Source organism: Myotis daubentonii, chromosome 2, assembly GCF_963259705.1.
Source record: "Myotis daubentonii chromosome 2, mMyoDau2.1, whole genome shotgun sequence".
In the NCBI taxonomy this organism is placed as follows: Eukaryota; Metazoa; Chordata; class Mammalia; order Chiroptera; family Vespertilionidae; genus Myotis; species Myotis daubentonii.
Genome location: NC_081841.1, coordinates 21,793,408 through 21,811,849, shown reverse-complemented (window position 1 = coordinate 21,811,849; position 18,442 = coordinate 21,793,408). Strand labels below are relative to the sequence as shown.

Genomic DNA, 18,442 nt, shown 5'->3' with positions numbered 1-18,442 from the left:
CATTATCCCAAGTGACTACTCCGTTTGGCCCCATATTTAGTTGTGATTGGGCCAGCAGCACCTTTTCTGGGTTTGAGAAACACCTATGTGGAAAAAGGGTGGAGGTGGATGATATCTTGTAGCACAGTAGTGCTATGGATAAGGGCCACAGTGTCTGGAGCTAACATTTTTCTCCTGCATATCCTGTAGAAGAGAAGAAAGAAGAAGAAGAGAAAAAAGAGGTGATGCTTCAGAATGGAGAGACTCCCAAGGACCTGACTGATGAGAAGCAAAAAAAAAACATTAAACAGCGATTCATGTTCAACATTGCAGATGGTGGTTTTACTGGTATGAAAATGAGGGACCCACTGAGGTTAGAGGGATCTGATATGAAGTTACGGTTGTTAGAAACCAGAGTACAGTGATTTCACCTCTAGTAGATGAGGAAAGCTAGGCTGATTGCATTCTCCTCTGGATTCCATGTTAGAAAGTCACAGGCATAGTATTAAAATGGTATCAGGGGGACAGGAATAAATAGTATTTTGAATTCTCACAGTTGTGTGCCTTTCTTTTTCTCCTCAACCTTCCCTAAATTCCTCTTTAGAGTTGCACTCCCTTTGGCAGAATGAAGAGCGTGCGGCCACAGTCACCAAGAAGACTTACGAGATCTGGCATCGACGGCATGACTACTGGTTGCTGGCTGGCATCATAAAGTATCCTTTTCCTGAGTCAGGGTTGTGATTCTTAGTGATGGTTCTGAAGGTTCCATAGACTGAGGTTCTTACTTTCCTTGTTTTGTTTTTCCTGAACAATTTTCCAATAGTCATGGCTATGCCCGGTGGCAGGACATCCAGAATGACCCACGTTATGCCATCCTCAATGAGCCTTTCAAGGGTGAAATGAACCGTGGCAATTTCTTAGAGATCAAGAATAAATTTCTAGCACGAAGGTTTAAGGTGAGCAGGATGGGGAGGAATACCATGTTGAAGTCACAGTCCTTAAAGTACAGAAAGGACTGCAAAGGAGGGAGTCTGTTCATTCACCCTTACTGTTCATTGTGTTCTGGGTGCTGAACTTTTTTTAAAATATATTTTATTGATTTTTTTTACAGAGAGGAAGGGAGAGGGATAGAGAGTTAGAAACATCGATAAGAGAGAAACATCTCATATCACCTGCCTCCTGCACATCCCCCACTGGGGATGTGCCCAACCGGTATGGAACCCAGACCCTTCAGTCCTCAGGCTGACGCTGTATCCACTGCGCCAAACCAGTTGGGCAGTGTGTGCTGAACTTTTGTATTCTGTGAAAGGCTTTGTTTCTAAGTATCTTCAGTGTTAAAGATCAAGACATACAGACTTGAAAATTAACCAGCTGTTCAAGGGCTGAAGATTGTCTAATGAATGACGCAGACTCTAGTATAGTGGGTGTGTTGGGGAACACTGTAGGTTGGAGTGTTCAGGAAAGATACAGAGGTGGATTGAGTTGGCTCTCCGAGGAGGCAGGGCTGTCAGTGGGCTGGTGGCACTTTATTCTGGGTCTGAGAGTACCTGTGTATAAGGGGAGGAGTGGATACTAAAAGAAGATGCAAAGTAGAGAGCTCCATTTTCAGAATCACTAGGGCTAAGAAGCCCAGGACTGGAGGAAGCCTTACTTGGAAATTAACAAACATGTATTGAAAATACTTGTGTGCAGACCATCAAAATGGGAAAGTGGGATACCATGAAGACAAGACATGTGGCTCTAAGCCCAGGTACAATTTGGGGAGTAAGAAGTGTACACTAATAGCCCTAGCTGGTTTGGCTCAGTGGATAGAGCTTCAGCCTGCGGACTGAATGAATGATCCCAGGTCCTAATCCAGTCAAGGGCACATGCTTGAGTTGCGGGCTCAGTCCCCCGTAGGGGGCATGCAGAAGGCAGCTGATGAATGATTCTCTCTCATCATTGATTTTTCTGTCTCCCTTTCCCTTCCTCTACAAAATATATCTATATATATGTATAAAAATAGAAATGTATACTAATAAAGCTTCAAACATTATGTACCAAGCAATGAGTTGCACAGGGATACAAAGACAAATAAGGCATAGTGCCTGTTCTCAAGGCGCCTACAGTTTAAAGTAGAGGCAAATATGGGATTAAGTGAATGCCATTCTGGGTATTGGGAGGGAGACTGCTGAATCCATAAGTTCTCCAGATGGAATTTGGGGAGTGAGGAGAGAATTCACAAATGGCTGCATGGGGAATTAAGTTTTGATGAATGTAATATGGAGATTAAAATGGATAGAAACAGAAGGCTAACCTAAAACGGATTAAACCCAGCAAAAACATAGAGGCAGCAGAGCTTAGGGTGTTTGGAAGTAAGTTGGCCCAGTTGGGTTATAGAAAACACTTGTGGGAGGTTGTAGGTAAGGGCTAGAGGTCAGTAGGTAGGTTTTTTGGCACTGGATAAGAGTATGGACTTTACCCTATAGTTAATGGGTAGCCATTAAAGGTTTGTGAAGAGTTTTAATATGACCAAGGGAAATGAAAACAACATTCATGAAATTATAGAACTATCATATTGTGAGGTAGTAAGGGCTGAGCTATGATGCTGGTTGTGGAAAATGAAAAGGATATAGTAAAGGAAATAAAACACCAAAGAATTTATGGAACTTACTGATTTATTGTAGGGGTCAGTAAACCTTTTCTATTAAAAGGCCAGAAAGTAAGTATTTTGGGCTTTGGTGAACATATGATCTTTGTTGCAAATACTCAACTCTGTGGTAGCATGAAAGCAGCCACGGGTGATAAATAAGTATGAATGTGTTCCAATAAAACTTTGTCAACACTCAAATTTGAACTTCATATAATTCACAAACTATTTTCACTTTTCAGCCATTTAAGAAATGTTAAAAAAAAATTCTTAGCTCTTGGGCCATACAAAAATAGGTAACAGGCTCAATTTGGCCCCCAGGCCATGGTTTTGCTGACCCCTCACTTACTGGATTTGAGATACAAAGGAATAAGCCTTCAGAAATAACTGAAGCTTTGAGCCCGAGTCACTGAGAAAATTAAATTATCATTGGCAGATCAGGGAAGTGAGGAGGAGAGGGAACAGTTTGTAGAAAAGAGGAAGTTCAGTTTTAGGCAAGTCAGTTGGTGTTTCGCACCAGTAAATAACCCTCCCACTACCTGTGCCACCATAAACAAGTGGGATCAAAGAGTGATCATCATACATGAGTGGAATCAGAACAACCAGTGCTCGACCTGCAGGTTTGAAAAGCATCAAATCATTTGCATATAGGTTCTGGCTGACCTAGGAGAGGAAGAGATCTGTTGGGAGAATACTTTGAAAGAACAGCAGCAAGTCAAGGGCTAATCCTAGAAAAAGCTCAGTTTGGGGCAGGAAGAGGGAGTTGGTGAAGGAGACAGGGTATATGGCTTGAAAGTGGATTCTTGGTCTGTTTGGAGGTAAATTAGTAGGCCCTGCTGGAGCCAGATCTTGTGGAAGAAAGAGCAGCGCATTATCCTCACACTGTCCTTTTTCCTGTCCCCTAATGCATTCTCTCTACCAGTGGATGCGTGAGTAAATTAAGTCTCATAACTTCTGAATCAATATTCTGTCTCTTGGAATATGTTTCAAAGACCCTTTTACACAGCTCCATCAGGCAACAGCTACAAGAGTATGTTGCAGTATGATTTTTGGTGTTGGGGCCTGGAAGCAACCTAGCTGTTCGAAATGGGGAGTGTGGATAGATAAAATATGGATTCACATCATGGAGCATTAAGCAACAGCTAGAAGCAACAAAATGCATATGATATAACAACATAAATGGACACTTTAAGAAGATACGTAGTGGGGAAAGGAAAGCATTTTATATATACAGAACATTCTGTAAACTAGAAATGTGCACAAACTTCAAGAACACCCACCAAAAGACACACAGTAAGTATATTACAAGGGTTACCTATTGGTGAGGGGAAGGAATGGAAGTGAGATAGACAAAGGAAGCAACAAAAAAATTTCGAGAATTTATTTTATTTTTTTTAAGAGGAAGGGAGGGAGAGAGAAACATCGATGCAAGAGCAAGATATTGATTAGCCGCCTCCTGCAGGGGTCCTATGGGGGATCAAGCCTGCAACCTGGACATGTGCCCTGACTGGTTTTCAAACCCTCAACCTTTTGGTGCACAGGACAACGCCCAAACAATTGAGCTACACTGGCCAGGGCCAAAAATAATTTAAAAGAGTAAAACAACTTAAATGATACGATGTAGATATACCCATGGGATGGACTACCATGCAAACCATTAAGAATCGTCTTTTGTGAAGTGCAGCAAAGAACAAAGGAAGATGCTTACTATGTAACTTTTAATGAAACATAATATAGATATGTATATATAGTTTCAATTATGTAAAAAATATCTGTGGAAAGAAAATTCTCAGAATGTTAACAGTATCTCTAGGAGGTAGGATTATTTGTGATTCTGATTTTTTATGCATTCTGAGACCATCAGAAATAAGCAGTAGCCCTAGCCAGTTTGGATCGGTGGTTAGAGCATTGGCCCACGGACTGAATGGTTGTGGGTTTGATTCGGTCAAGGGCACATACCTTTGTTGCAGGCTCGATTCCCGGTCCTGGTCAGGGTGCTTGCAGGAGGCAACCAATTGATGTGTGTCTCTCACATTGATGTTTCCTCTTTGTCTCTCCCCCTTCCTTCTACTTTCTCTAAAAATCAATGGAAAAAAATATTCTCAGGTGAGGATTAACCAAAACAAAAGAAATAAAGTGAGTATCACTTGTCTCATCTCCTCTCTATCCCTTGTCCAGCTTCTAGAACAAGCCCTGGTCATTGAGGAACAGCTTCGGCGGGCAGCTTACCTGAACATGTCAGAGGACCCTTCTCACCCTTCCATGGCCCTAAATACCCGCTTTGCTGAGGTGGAGTGTTTGGCAGAGAGTCATCAACACTTGTCCAAGGAGTCAATGGCAGGAAACAAGCCTGCCAATGCGGTCCTGCACAAAGGTAGCCAGTGACTCTCCTGCCTCCTGCTGACTCAGAGTCCTTCCTCCTCCACTCCTCCCCAATACACATTTCTTGTTTCCAAAACCTTTTTCAGGGTCCTTTTGTCTGGAAGCTTAAGATGTACTGGGATCTGTGCCTTCCTCCTTGGGAAGCTATTATCATAGAGCAGCGGTTCTCAACCTGTGAGTCTCGACCCCTTTGGTGGTTGAACGACCCTTTCACAGGGGTCGCCTAAGACCATCCTGCATATCAGATATTTACATTACAATTCATAACAGTAGCAACATTACAGTTATGAAGTAGCAACAAAAATAATTTTATGGTTGGGTCACAACATGAGGAACTGTATTTAAAGGCCCAGAAGGTTGAGAACCACTGTCTTAGAGGCAATTAAGGATAGTAGTTCTTTGCCTCTTTTAATATATTCAAGTTCTTGGAGGTGGGAAGCAAAGCAGAATAATATAACTTCATCTGGGATACTTAAGAGGTAACGTAAGGTGATTTAAGATCCCAACAAATCTAGACCCCTTTCTAATGAAAGTTAAAACATTGTGAGGGAGGTGGAGGGTGAAATGAGGAAAGAAGGCATAAATAAAGGAGGAGACAGCTCCAAAAGATGGAGAGGAAAGACAGTGAGAAAAGGAAACAATAGGAATAAGCTTCTTAAGAAGTAGAGGAAGTAGAGACAATAGGGAGCAAAGGGCAGAGAGGGTTAGGTGACTTTAAAAGGCACAGATACAAAGTAACCACGGGATGTGAAGCACAGCATAAGGAATATTGTCAGTAATGCTGTCATGACAGGTATGGTGTCAGATGGTACCAGACTTGTCAGGGGTATCAGTTTTGAAAGTACATGATCATTAAGCCACTGTGCTGTACACCTGAAACTAACGTAAAATAATATTGAATGTTACCTGTAATTAAATAAACATTTAAAAAAGGCATAGCATCATGGACAGTTGGAACTGGAATATGAGGAGTAGGAATTTGAGCGTTGTGGAGGCCAGGTCGGGAGACTGATAAAGGACAGCACTCCAGCACATCAGTCGCGTGGTCACTGAGAAGTCATGGGCAGACACAGGTCCACTGTGGTAAGCAGGAGCTGGGTCTTCACCTCAGCTCACCACCTTTTCCCCCTTGCAGTTCTCAAACAGCTAGAAGAACTGCTGAGTGACATGAAAGCTGATGTGACTCGACTCCCAGCTACTATTGCCCGGATTCCCCCAGTTGCTGTGAGGCTACAGATGTCAGAGCGTAACATTCTCAGCCGCCTGGCAAACCGAGCGCCTGAACCTACTCCACAGCAGGTAGGACCATTTTCTTTTCTTTTTTAAAAAAAATAGATTTTTACTGATTTCAGAGAGGAAAGGAGAGGGGGGAGAGAGAGACATCAATGATGAAAATCATTGATCGGCTGCCTCCTGCATGCCCCCCACTGGGGACCGAACCCGCAACCCGTGCATGTGCCCTTGATTGGATTCGGACCTGGGACCCTTCAGTCCACAGGCCGATGCTCTATCCACTGAGCCAAACCAGCCAGGGCAGGACTTTTCCTCATGTTCCCTGTCCCAGCAGAGCCATTCTGGAACTTGTAACTTTCACTCTCTGTCCCTAACTGGGCAGGTGGGGCCTTCCTACCAGGGAGTTCTCTGGGGATCTCGTGAATACTGGTTTGGAATTCTGACTTCCCTGTCTCTCTCTTGCTATAGGTTGCCCAGCAGCAGTGAAGATCCAGACTGACGATAACCACCTTCACCACTGAGCAATGAACCTTCCTCACTTTCCCTTGCCCAGCTTCTTCCTTGGGGGCCTGAGAGACCCTCTCCTTCCTTCTGCCCATCTTCCATGCTGTAAAGGAACAGCCCCCAGTCCACTGGGGGAGGGGAGGGAGTGAGGGCGGTGGTGCCCTTCCTGCTGGAGAGAATGCAGCAGTAGCGCCGGCGCCATCTGCAGGGAGCTGGCGGGCTGGCTGGCCTTCTTCTGGGCGCTGGCTTTCCCCACTGTAACGTCTGTTACACACAAACTGTTGTGGGTTCCTGCCAGGCTTGAAGAAAACGATCTGAATTTCTTCGTTCTTTTGGTTTTATTTTGTTGATTTATTTTGTGTTTTCTTTTCTCCTTTTTTGGGGTATTCGGAGTGGGCTGGGCCCCTGGGTGAGACACAGCTACCTCTGTTGGCATCTTTTTAATACCAGGAACCCAGCGGCTCCAGCCACGGCTAGAATGAAATAAAGTTTGGAAAAAAAAAAAAAGGAAAAGAACCAAAAGCATAAAAACCACAGCAAAATTTCTTGATGAAAATTGAAAATAAAAGTTTCCTTGTATTTTAGTGCGCTGGTTCAGTGTGGGTTGTAGGAGCAGGGATGCGTGTGTGACCGGAGCCCTGGGAATGTGTAATGGAAACGAAAGGTTCTGGTAGTTGGCAAACGCGCTCCTGCCCGCGTGCATGTGCCCTTGCGCTGCAGACCAAGGGCAGCGGCTCCTCCTCCCCTGGAAGGTGGGAGGCTCCCAACCACCTGGGCTCACCTGCCATTTCATGGGCTTAGGTTTCCCATGTGTGAAGTAATCTTCAGAAAGTCGGGACGATAAGTCCAGGAATGTGCTTGGGACTGTTTAACAGCTGCCAGCACTAGCTTAGTATTTATGAGAAGGAAGGCTGACATAGCTTTTCCTTGCTCACTTAGGGAAGTCAAGGTGCGAGATGTCCCCCCCCCCCTCCGGTCCCCAGATGTGAACCTAAGCATGAAACTACCCGATGGGCTGAACAGGCGTCTGGGATCAGGAAGAGGGTTCATAATCACAGGGTTGGGAGCAGGCAGGGGCCAGGGATGCCATGATCTTCGACGAGGAAGAGTGGGGGTGCCAGGAGGAGGGCCCCGCTATTTCGCCTTGGTTTGGGGTGAGGCGGAGGCCTTCAGGTACCATTTTCCCAACTGAAACCTGCAGTGAGGCCACACGCTCAGGCCAGAAGAGAAGGGCGGGGGAGCTGAGGACGGCTCCGCCATTGCCTTCTCTCTGGGAGTCTGAGTAGGGCGGTCCGCTCCTGAATTTCCCCCGGCCGCAGCGCGGACCGCCAGGCGCGCGTTCCCAGGGCGCCAGTGCGTTCCGGGTTCCGCGGCCGACCGGAAGAGGCGGGGCCACCTGGCCAGCGCGCCCCGCGTCGGCGTAGAACGTTTCCTGGGAGAGGCGTCAGAGCGGCCGCCTCAGACTGCACGTGGATTGCTGCCCCTGGTGCCGAGGGCGCGTCTCGGGCCCGGACCCGCTTTCAGGTGAGCCGAGGCTTCGGAGGACTCCGGAGGAAGTCGGGGAAGGGAGCACTGACCTGGGCTGGGGCATGAGGACGGGATGCGGTACTGATGGCGTGGAGTCCGGGTCTCGTCGTGGGAGGAGTTTGGTCAGGCCTCGAGGGGCTGTCGGGGTGCTGAGTCGAGGTTCTGGTGGAGATGATGCCCCTTTCCACTCAGATACGCCAAGTCTGCGGGCTGCCTTTCCCTTTCCGACACGGCGACTCACTCCCATTTTCCTTTTCCCCAGTATCATGGGGCGCAAGTTGGACCCGACCAAGAAGGAGAAGCGCGGGCCCGGCCGAAAGGCCCGAAAACAGAAGGGCGCCGAGACCGAGCTCGCCAGGTTCTTGCCTGCAGGTGAGGCTCAAGCTTGCCCCCGATTCTCCAGCTTGTGCGCCGCTTTTCCATGTGCATTGAGAACCTTCATTCCCTCCCCTTCCTGTTGAAGCCGAATCTCTTCTGTGCGAGTTACTAGGCATAAGTATGAATGAACCACGCCGTCAGCGCTAGAGCTTAGGGAAGAAGCGACGGGGACACGAGTACCCATAACAGGGAGAGGTTGAACCCTGAAGGAGGTGTCCTCACGCGGTGAGAGAACTTAGATTTTCAGAACCTGGGTTTTGAAGAATGGAAGCTATTTTATTTATTTTTTTTTAAAAATATATTTTATTGATTTTTTACAGAGAGGAAGGGAGAGAGAGAGAGAAAGAGAGAGAGAGAGAGAGAGTCAGAAACATCGATGAGAGAGAAACATCGATTAGCTGCCTCCTGCACATCTCCCACTGGGGATGTGCCCGCAACCCAGGTACATGCCCTTGACCGGAATCGAACCCGGGACCCTTCAGTCCGCAGGCCGACGCTCTATCCACTGAGCCAAACCGGTTTCGGCTATTTTTTTAAAAAATATATTGATTTCAGAGGGAAGGGAGAGGGAGAGAGAAGCATCACTGATGAGAGAGAATCATTGATTAGCTGCCTCCTCCTGGCTTATGGGTCAACACTCAACCACTGAGCCACTGGCCGGGCTGGGTGACGGTCTAGCAAGTGGAAGTTGGGAAGGGGACAGGCCTGTGCCTGTGAACTGCGCTGTGGAGGGGACGGAGGTGGGAACACAGAAATCTGGTCCCCACAGGGGAGCAGTCGGCTGCAGGGAAGACTGGAAGAGGAGACAGGTGGTTGGATTGCACATTGGAGACAAGATGCAGTGTATTGGCTGAGCAGTATACTGAGCCCTTTGGACACATTGCTACGCTTCGTTCTCTTGGGGCCCCCTGAGAAGGGCACTGTTAAGGAAGTGGATGCTGAGCGGTTAACTACTTGCAAACAGTTACTAAATGAAGGGTTGAGATTTAAACCCTTTATTTCTTGGAGAATGTATGAAAAACAGCAGTTGTAAAGGTAAAATCCGCAGTGGTTGATAACCAGTTAAATTGAGAATGAGGGAAAGAGCAGAAGAAGCTCTAGCTTTTAAATCTTTGTTATCAGAACGGTGGTGGTGCTCCTTACTGAAATCAGAGGTCTGAGGGAGGCTCAGTTTGGATTTGGTTGTTGAACAATGAGATGGAGGTCATCTCCTTTATATTTCTTACCCAGCTCCTGGTAAAGCACCGTGGAGTGAATTAGAATTGACCCCTTTCATTAACTTTCTTTCCTCGCTTCTTCCCTCTGTCCTTGCTGTTTTTTATTTTCCCTGTAACTTCCTGTTCTTTCTCTCTCTCTCTCTCTCTCTCTCTCTCTTTTACAGCTGGTGATGAAAATTCCAAAAGGCTGTCCAGTCGTGCTCGAAAGAGGTGAGTGTGGATGTCCAGACTTGTGTAGATTAAGTTGATGCTGTTCACCTTCAGCCACGTGACCCCATGTGATCATGCTGATGAAAGGGTTGTGTGGGGACTGTCGCACTTCCTTGTGATGGGAAATGTCGAACCTGGAGGTGTATTCCATTTCCTCAGTCCCTATATGTTTTCATATATTTTCAGGGCAGCCAAGAGGAGGTTGGGCTCTGCTGAAGCCTCTGAGATGAGTAAGCGTCCTGGGGTCAAACCATTGCCTGGAAAGCTTCCAAAAGGTGAGTGAAAATAGGAGCTGGGTGCTACTTGAAGAGTCCTGTGGGCCTGGGAAGGGAAGGGCTTGCTGATCATTTCTGGAGTGAAAGGAGCAGTCAGAGGATATTCCTGGGGGTGGGAAGTACAGGCCGTGTGTGGCTGCCATTAGTTTAGGTTTCTTCCAACCCTTAGGGATCTCTGTAGGAGCTCTGCAGACACCTGGTAAGAAGGGAGCCCAGTCCTTACTTAACACTGCTCGAGGCAAGAAGCGCCCAGCACCAGCCCATAGCAGTGACGAGGAGGAGGAGGAGGAGGAGGAGGAAGACTCTGAAGAGGATGGTGTGGTCAACCAGGGGGACCTCTGGGGCTCTGAGGACAGTGATGCTGATATGATAGATGACTATGGAATAGACGCCAACTCCGAGGACGAAGATGAAGAGGAGGTGAGTTTATTTCTCTGGTTGTTCAGGAAGCGATCCTTGCATTTTAATTTTTCCAGACCCTTGAGACAGGGATAACCCTGAGTAGAAAAAAGGGATTTTAGTGTTTTAACACTGTTTTCCTATCACCTTAAATCATGCCAGGGCACATGCACGTGTAAGTGAGCTATTTGCTAGAGCATGAGAATGCTCAGTGCTGAAGAGGATGTGGTAGGGTGGACACTTGGTACCCCCCTGATGGAAATAATATATTGATTTTATTGATTTCAGAGAGGGAGAGAGAGCTAGAAACATCAATGATGAGAATCATTGATTGTTTGCCTCTTGCACACCCTATTGGAGATTGAGCCTGCAACCCAGGCATTTGTCCTTGACTGGAAACGAACCCTTCAGTCCACAGGCCGACGCTCTATCCACTGAGCCAAACCGGCTAGGGATAGACTGGCACATTTCTTATAAAGCATTTGCTGAGAACCTTAGAAACTTTTTCTTTCTTCTTTTTAAAAATATTTTTTATTAGTTTTAAGAGAGAGAGAGATGTGAGAGCGAAAAATCAGTTTGCTGCTTCATGCACCCCTATACCTGGGATCGAACTCACAACCCCGGGCACATGCTCTGACTAGGAATCGAACTGGCAACCTCTCTGTGCATGGGACAATACCCAACCAACTGAGCTATGCCAGCCAGGGCTAGAAACGTTCTTTACCTAGTAATTTCATTTAGGAAATGATCCAGATGTGGACAGATTATTTACAGAGGTGTAAGAAGTTATTTATGTATTCCACAATTAGTATATGGGTGTGTTATTAGAGAATTTTAAGTAATATAGAGTTATATAGAATTTTTAAAAAGCCCCCGAAAATCAATTGAAAAAGAAAAAGCAAGTTCCAATTTGCACCCCTCACCCACAAGCCACATCTCTCTATAGAGCTCCTAATACGAGGTTTTGAGGCACCACATGCACTCTAATGTGAAAAGCTCTGAAAATTTCAAACTACCCAATAGACATCTGCTAAGTAACACTTGGCCATCGTGTCCGAATGTGCCTTTTCTCTGTGAATGAGGAAAAGCAGGAAACATATGGAAACGTATCATGATTTTAACTGTAGGAAACGTAGAATAGGGAGCATTTGAAATCTTGCTTCTCAGCAATTGTTGTCAATTTTGGCTCAAATAAACTCTTATAAAACTTCTCTTAAAAAAAAAAGAAGCCTGGAAGAAAATATGGCAGAAAAGATGCCTAAGGGCAGTTTTTGTCCTCCCCATACACATATGGCCTGTAGTCATGTCTTAAACTTCTTAATGGAAAGGGAAATGCAAAAGTAGATAGGAAGTATAAGGACCCCTTTGTGCCAATGTTAAATTCATGTCTTTAGGGTCTATGTTTCCTCCTGAGAGCAAGTGTTACATTTGTATTTAGGAAAAAATAAAATACAGAGATACAAAGTGCTAGTGGGTTGGTGGGAGGGCAAGCTCTGCATCACAGCCTCTCCTCTTTTCCAGCTGCTGCCCATTGAAAGGGCTGCTCGGAAGCAGAAGGCCCAGGGAGCTGTAGCTGGGTGAGTTTTGGAAACTTTAGGATGGAGAATAGCGGCTGGGATGGAGGAAAAGGTGAGTTAGGAAGAGGCGTCTGTTCTGATCTGTGAATCCCTTTTTTCCTGGACCTGTTTCTAGGGGCCCGTGGAGTGAGGAGGAAACTGAGGAAGAGGAGGAAGTGTCCCCTGAGTCAGGCCCCCAAAAGGAATACGAGACAGATGGGGGCCTGCAGATCAACCTGGAGGAAGAGGAGCCTTTTGTGCTGCCCCCTGCTGGGGAGATGGAGCAGGATATCCTTCCAGTGAAGGGTGAGGGGTGGGGGAGGTGCTGGAGGGGATTTCCAGGCCCTGGGCCGTTATGGAACAGTTTCTTAACAGGCCCACGTGCCCAGGCTCCAGACTTGCAGCGAATTCACAAGCGCATCCAAGACATAGTGGGAGTGCTGCGTGACTTTGGGACTCAGCGGGAGGAAGGCCGGTCTCGAGCTGAGTATCTGCACCGGCTTCAGCGGGATCTGGCCACTTATTACTCCTATGGAGACTTTCTGCTTGGCAAGCTCATGGACCTCTTCCCTCTGTCTGAGGTACCGAATTGCCAATCTAATGCTCCTTCTGCTATCACCTCTCTTCTTACCCTGAGTAAGGAAGGCGGTCAGCTCCCTTGTTCAGTTCTGGCTGAGCTTGGCCAGCCTGACCTGGTCTTGCGTCTTCCTTTACCAGCTGGTGGAGTTCTTAGAAGCTAATGAGGTGCCTCGGCCCATCACCCTCAGGACCAACACCTTGAAAACCCGGCGCCGAGACCTTGCTCAGGTGAGGGTGGGTTTTGAGGTTTGTTTGTCTCTGGTAGGTACTGACTTCTGTTAACCACAGAGACTCCCTAGCCCACCCTGCCTGGTATCGGTTGTTGGTATAAACATGATTCCAGGAGGCAAACCTATATAGGCCTGGTGTCATGCTGGTCTGTCTGACTGGCTGGGGGCCTAGGACCTCTGTGAAGTGGAAAACTCGCCCTTTAGCCTCTGCTCCCTGTGACAGGTGAGACACCTAAGTAAGGATGAAAGTGCTACCTCAGAAATGGGAGGGACTTGTCTGCCTTTTAGATCATTGAGAAGCTGGTGAAACTGATTCCCCAGAAAGAGAGCACATGGGCACAAACCATGTTTTAGGCTCATTGTTCCCAAGGGCTCAAGGACCCCCGGTTAAAGACCCCTGTTCTAAAGTTCAGTTCACCTGTGTGTGTTATATTCCCTGATACGAAGATAACCTGATAATTATCTTTAATGTGCGCTAACCAATGGGATTAAATTCTGGTATGTTAAAGGGCTAAGCCTCTTGGAAAATTGGAGTCCCCTTCCAGGAAATAGCAGGAGCTGCCAGTCTGCTTCAGTGGGATGGAGTTCAGACCTTGAATTAGAGCCTCAGGCTAAGGAAAAGGACACCAGGGGATGGGTGGGGTGGGATGTGAGAGGAGAAATTGCTTTCAGTGAGTCTGTGGGGGTTATTTTCTAAGAGGTCTAGGAGTTGTCACCGACTTCCTGATAGGACCAGGTTTTCATATCTCCATCTGTTTTCTGGACATGGTAACCTATAAGGCTTTAAAAATTTTCATGCTTGCCCTAACCAGTTTGCTCAGTGGATAGAGCATCGGTCTGCAGACTGAAGGGTCCCAGGTTCGATTCCAGTCAAGGGCATGTACCCTGGTTGCAGGCACATCCCCAGTAGGAGGTGTGCAGGAGGCAGCTGATTGATGTTTCTCTCTCATCGATGTTTCTAACTCTCTATCCCTCTCCCTTCCTCTCTGTAAAAAAAAAAAAAAAAAAAATCAATAAAAAGTGTATATATTAAAATTTTTCATTTTTACCTTCAGGCGCTAATCAATCGTGGGGTTAACCTGGATCCCCTGGGCAAGTGGTCAAAGACCGGACTGGTGGTATATGATTCCTCAGTGCCCATTGGTGAGTGTTCCCTGATCAGTAGCCCTTCTGCCTCTGCCCTTCTCCCAGCATGTCACAAACAGGTCCTCCTCTGCAGGTGCTACTCCCGAGTACCTGGCTGGGCACTATATGCTACAGGGAGCCTCCAGCATGTTACCTGTCATGGCCTTGGCACCCCAGGAACATGAGCGGATCCTGGACATGTGTTGTGCCCCTGGAGGAAAGACCAGCTACATAGGTACGAGAAATGTAGGCAGGAGTAGGATTTGTCTGGTTCTCCGCTTTGAAAGTAGATGGGGTTGGAGACTCACTAGTTCTCAGGAAACTGCACAGATAGCAGGGTGGTGAGGAGTACAGACTCTGGATCCAGCCTGAGTTCCAGCCCTGTGGATGACACTTAGCACCTCGGGCAAGCCTTTGACTTTCTTTTGTCACCAGTAAAATGGGGTGGTAATTGTGCTTGGGTTGGCTTTTATATTATGCTTGGGTGATAAGGGTTGAGATATACATACAGAGATACTTGGCATAGTCATTAGTCGTAACCATTTCTTATTAAGCTGTTAACGCTTAAAAGAAGTAACTTAGTCTGTGGGACCAGAGAGATGTTCAGTAACGATGGAAAAACCCATGTTGATGAGTGTGCTCATCAGCAGGGGTCAGTGCAGACTGGGGAGACCCATGCAGTAGGCAGTGGGGAGCAGGGCTGATTGGGGTGAAGTTTCTCTTGAGGTGCTGAGACTTCACCTGTGGATTCCTGGGCTGGAGGTACTAGCAAGTGTGGGGGCAGAGGAGCTGGCAGCTGAGCACTTACCCTCCCTCCCCCCAGCCCAGCTGATGAAGAACACAGGTGTGATCCTTGCCAATGATGCCAATGCTGAGCGGCTCAAGAGTGTTGTGGGTAACCTGCACCGGTTGGGAGTCACCAACACCATTATCAGCCACTATGATGGGCGTCAGTTCCCCAAGGTGGGACTCCCTTCTGTGCATCTCTCCTGGGGTGTCTTCCAGCTCACCTGCCCCCTTCCTGACATCAGAATACTTAGACTTGCCTCTAGGAAGTAAATGGTGCAGTATGGGTGACTAAAAGCGGTGATTAACCTACCGTTTTTCTCCAGGTGGTGGGGGGCTTTGACCGAGTACTGCTGGACGCTCCCTGCAGTGGCACTGGGGTCATCTCCAAGGACCCAGCTGTGAAGACGAACAAGGTGAGGAGCTGGGGTGGGGGTGGGAATAGCTGAGAGGTCTCAGCTGGGCCTTGTAGAGCAGGAGTGGGAGGTGGAGGGGCACCCAGCAGCTCACCTCTCTTCCTGAGGCTGCCTTTTGAAATTCTGACACTCTTGGGTCTCCGCCCTGGGGCAGGATGAGAAGGACATCCTGCGCTGTGCTCACCTTCAGAAGGAGTTGCTCCTGAGCGCTATTGACTCTGTCAGCGCCACTTCCAAGACAGGAGGGTACCTCGTCTACTGCACCTGTTCCATCATGGTGAGGCTTCTGCATGGCAGAGCAGGCGGGCAGGGCTGGAAGACTTTGCCCCTTAGCTCCCTTCAGCTCAGCTCTGCTCTTCCTTCCATCTTTGTCTCCCCCACATATCCAGGTGGAAGAGAACGAGTGGGTGGTAGACTATGCCCTGAAGAAGAGGAATGTGCGGCTGGTGCCCACAGGTCTAGACTTTGGCCAGGAGGGCTTCACCCGCTTTCGAGAAAGGCGCTTCCACCCCACTCTGCGTTCCACCCGCCGCTTCTACCCCCACACCCACAATATGGATGGTTTCTTTATTGCCAAGTTCAAGAAATTCTCCAATTCTATTCCCCAGTCCCAAACAGGTAAGTGATCTCTCTACCCATCATCACTGCCTTTGCTCTTTCTGCCTTTCCAGACTCATTATAGTGTGAGTGTGGGGAAGGGAGGACTTCTGCCATCCGTACCACAGCCTTAGCCTGCTTGGATAAGAGACCCCTTTCATCCAGCCAGGCGTGGTCCTGAGCCGGGACCCCATTGGAGCATGTTAGAGTGCTCCTGTGGATGCCAGCCTGTTCCTTTATCTACCAAGTGGTTGCACTTGCTCATCACTAAGTATGTTCCCAATGCGGATTGTGGTTTCTCTTCCTTCTTGGCCCAGGGTCACCTTACTGGTAATGGACCTCTGCTGGTCCAGCATTGTCAGCACTGGTTTGGCAATAAAACTCCTCAGAACTGTCCGTTCTCTGAGCCCATCACACTAATTACAGATTGTTTTCTCAGCCATCTTGAGGCATCTGTCCTGGATCTCAAGGGGAAACATGGGGTTTGCTGGGCTCTGCATGCTGGGATATAACCTGGGTTTAGTTGGAAGAGGGAGAAGTGAGCGTCTCTGGATACAAACTGCATGGTTTATTGAGTTGGGTTTTTTCTTTATCAGTAGCGACCCTTATAAAAGTCACATCTGAATGTTAACAAAAACCTTAAGAAATAGTTGAAGTTTGTTGTAACTTTAAAAGTACGTATTTAAATGTCAGTACTCATTTATGTTTTAACTAGAGGTGCAGTACACAAAAATTCGTGTCCTCGTGGGGGTCCCTCAGCCTGGCCTGCACTCTCTCGCAGTCCGGGACCAGGGGAGTGGGCCTAAGCTGCAGTCAGACATCCTTAGCCCTTGCAACTGTCAGCTCGGCTTGTGGCTGAATGGAGCTCTCTGTGTGGGAGTGCACTGACCACCAGGGGGCAGCTCCTGCATTGAGTGTCTGCCCCCTGGTGGTCAGTGCACGTCATAGCGACCGGTCGTTTCCAGTCATTCCGCTGTTAGGGTCAACTTGCATATTACCTTTTTATTATATAGGATAGCTTGTTTCTAGTTGTTGTGTTAGAATGTCTTGCTATCTTCTGTCCTCAGGGGGGCACAGCTTCCTCTAAAACTTCTTGGCCCAAGGATGGGTAGTGAACCCTTCTCTTTAATTCAGGGTTCAAATAGGACTTGAGTGAAGCCAGGTGATACTAAGTAATGTGAAGCCAGGTAGTCTAAGGCACTCTTTCAGTTATGTGGAACACTTGGCCAAGAAATAGTACCCAGGCAGTTGCCTTATTTTAATGCCACTAATGATCAAGACCCAGTGATGAGGTCCTTTTTCTCACACAATCTGTTTAATTTTAGCCCCAGGAAATTCTGCAACATCCACCCCTACAAACCCAGATGTGCCTGACCTTAAAGGCCAGGTGACCCCCAAGCCCGAGAGCAGCAGCAAGCCTGCCAAGAAGGCCCAAGGGGCTGTGAAAGCAGAGTGGCACTTGCAGAAACGGCAACGTCCCAAGAAGACCTCCTTCCAGAAGCAGAATGGTATCCCCAAAGGGGCAGACTCTGAATCGTCCACTGGACCTTCTGTCCCAAAGGTCCAAGCCTCCTCCAAGCTCCAGGGTAACAGGCAGCCAGCTGAAAAGGCCGTAGTGATCAGGAAACCCAAGGTGACTGGGAAACTAAAGCAACTGTCACCTAAACTGCAGTCTTCCAAGAAAGTTGCCTTCCGGAGGCAGAATGCTCCTCTCAAGGGCATGGATACAGAGATGCCCTCCGGGCTGTCCCTCTCCAAGCCTCTGGCCACTTGGAAGCCTGAGAACTGTGTTCAGCCCCAAGGGGCTGAGAAGGTAAAGCAGCAGGTGCCACAGAAGCCTTCCAAGAAAGCTGCCTTCCAGAAACAGAATGGCACCTCCGAGGGACCCCAGACTCCTACCATGTCCCCCCTTAGTGCCAGCCGACCCCCACCAGCAAAGAGGAGAAAATCTCAGTCCAGAGGCAGCAGCCGGCCACTGCTGTCTTAGATACTTGGGTGAAATGAGACTGGGGTGCTCCTTGCTGTTGTCCCTGGGTTGGAACTCTTGCCTCTGTGAGGATGGCTTTCCCACTGTGCATATGAAGTCTAATATACATTTTGCAATCTCTGGTCGCTGTGTTTTTTGAGGGGGCCGAGTACTGGCATTGCTCCTTTAAGGGTAGATGGGAGGGTGGGACAGGGGATCCCTATCCTCCTAAGAGTGGACAGTGGTACACGGAAATCAGGTCAGTGTTAGGTTCCTGGGACCTCTGGGACTCCAGGGACCCGGAAAGGAGAGTGCAGGAGTTGGAGATAGGGTGTTGGGGAGAGGAGGGTGATAGGGGTGTGGGGAGATGGACTTCCTGCCACCAGGACCCATGGCGGACTGGAGGGTTGGGGTTTCGGCCACCCTGGCTGGGATCTGGGCACAGACGGGTCTG

At 48.0% G+C, this 18,442-nt stretch overlaps 2 protein-coding genes across 6 annotated transcripts in view; both read left to right on the top strand.

Annotated features, from left to right (window-relative positions):
- CHD4 (chromodomain helicase DNA binding protein 4) overlaps positions 1-7,311 on the top strand; it is a 30,954-nt gene extending 23,643 nt beyond the window's left edge. For all 5 annotated transcript variants that reach the window (XM_059682016.1, XM_059682017.1, XM_059682015.1 and 2 more), the window contains 6 exons: positions 190-327; positions 584-692; positions 803-935; positions 4,787-4,982; positions 6,126-6,289; positions 6,692-7,311. In XM_059682016.1, coding sequence (XP_059537999.1) covers positions 190-327; positions 584-692; positions 803-935; positions 4,787-4,982; positions 6,126-6,289; positions 6,692-6,709 — 758 coding nt within the window. In that variant the 3' untranslated portion in view covers positions 6,710-7,311. The remainder of the gene's footprint in view (positions 1-189; positions 328-583; positions 693-802; positions 936-4,786; positions 4,983-6,125; positions 6,290-6,691) is intronic.
- Positions 7,312-7,725: 414 nt separating this feature from the next.
- On the top strand, positions 7,726-18,129 carry NOP2 (NOP2 nucleolar protein). Its single transcript, XM_059682022.1, has 16 exons — positions 7,726-8,251; positions 8,517-8,626; positions 10,014-10,059; positions 10,246-10,334; positions 10,504-10,754; positions 12,255-12,310; positions 12,426-12,577; positions 12,671-12,870; positions 13,007-13,096; positions 14,154-14,241; positions 14,318-14,458; positions 15,047-15,186; positions 15,336-15,425; positions 15,580-15,702; positions 15,815-16,043; positions 17,348-18,129. The coding sequence occupies exons 2-16, from the start codon at positions 8,521-8,523 to the stop codon at positions 18,007-18,009; spliced, it is 2,463 nt and encodes an 820-aa protein (XP_059538005.1). The 5' UTR covers positions 7,726-8,251; positions 8,517-8,520; the 3' UTR covers positions 18,010-18,129.
- Positions 18,130-18,442: the final 313 nt, after the last annotated feature.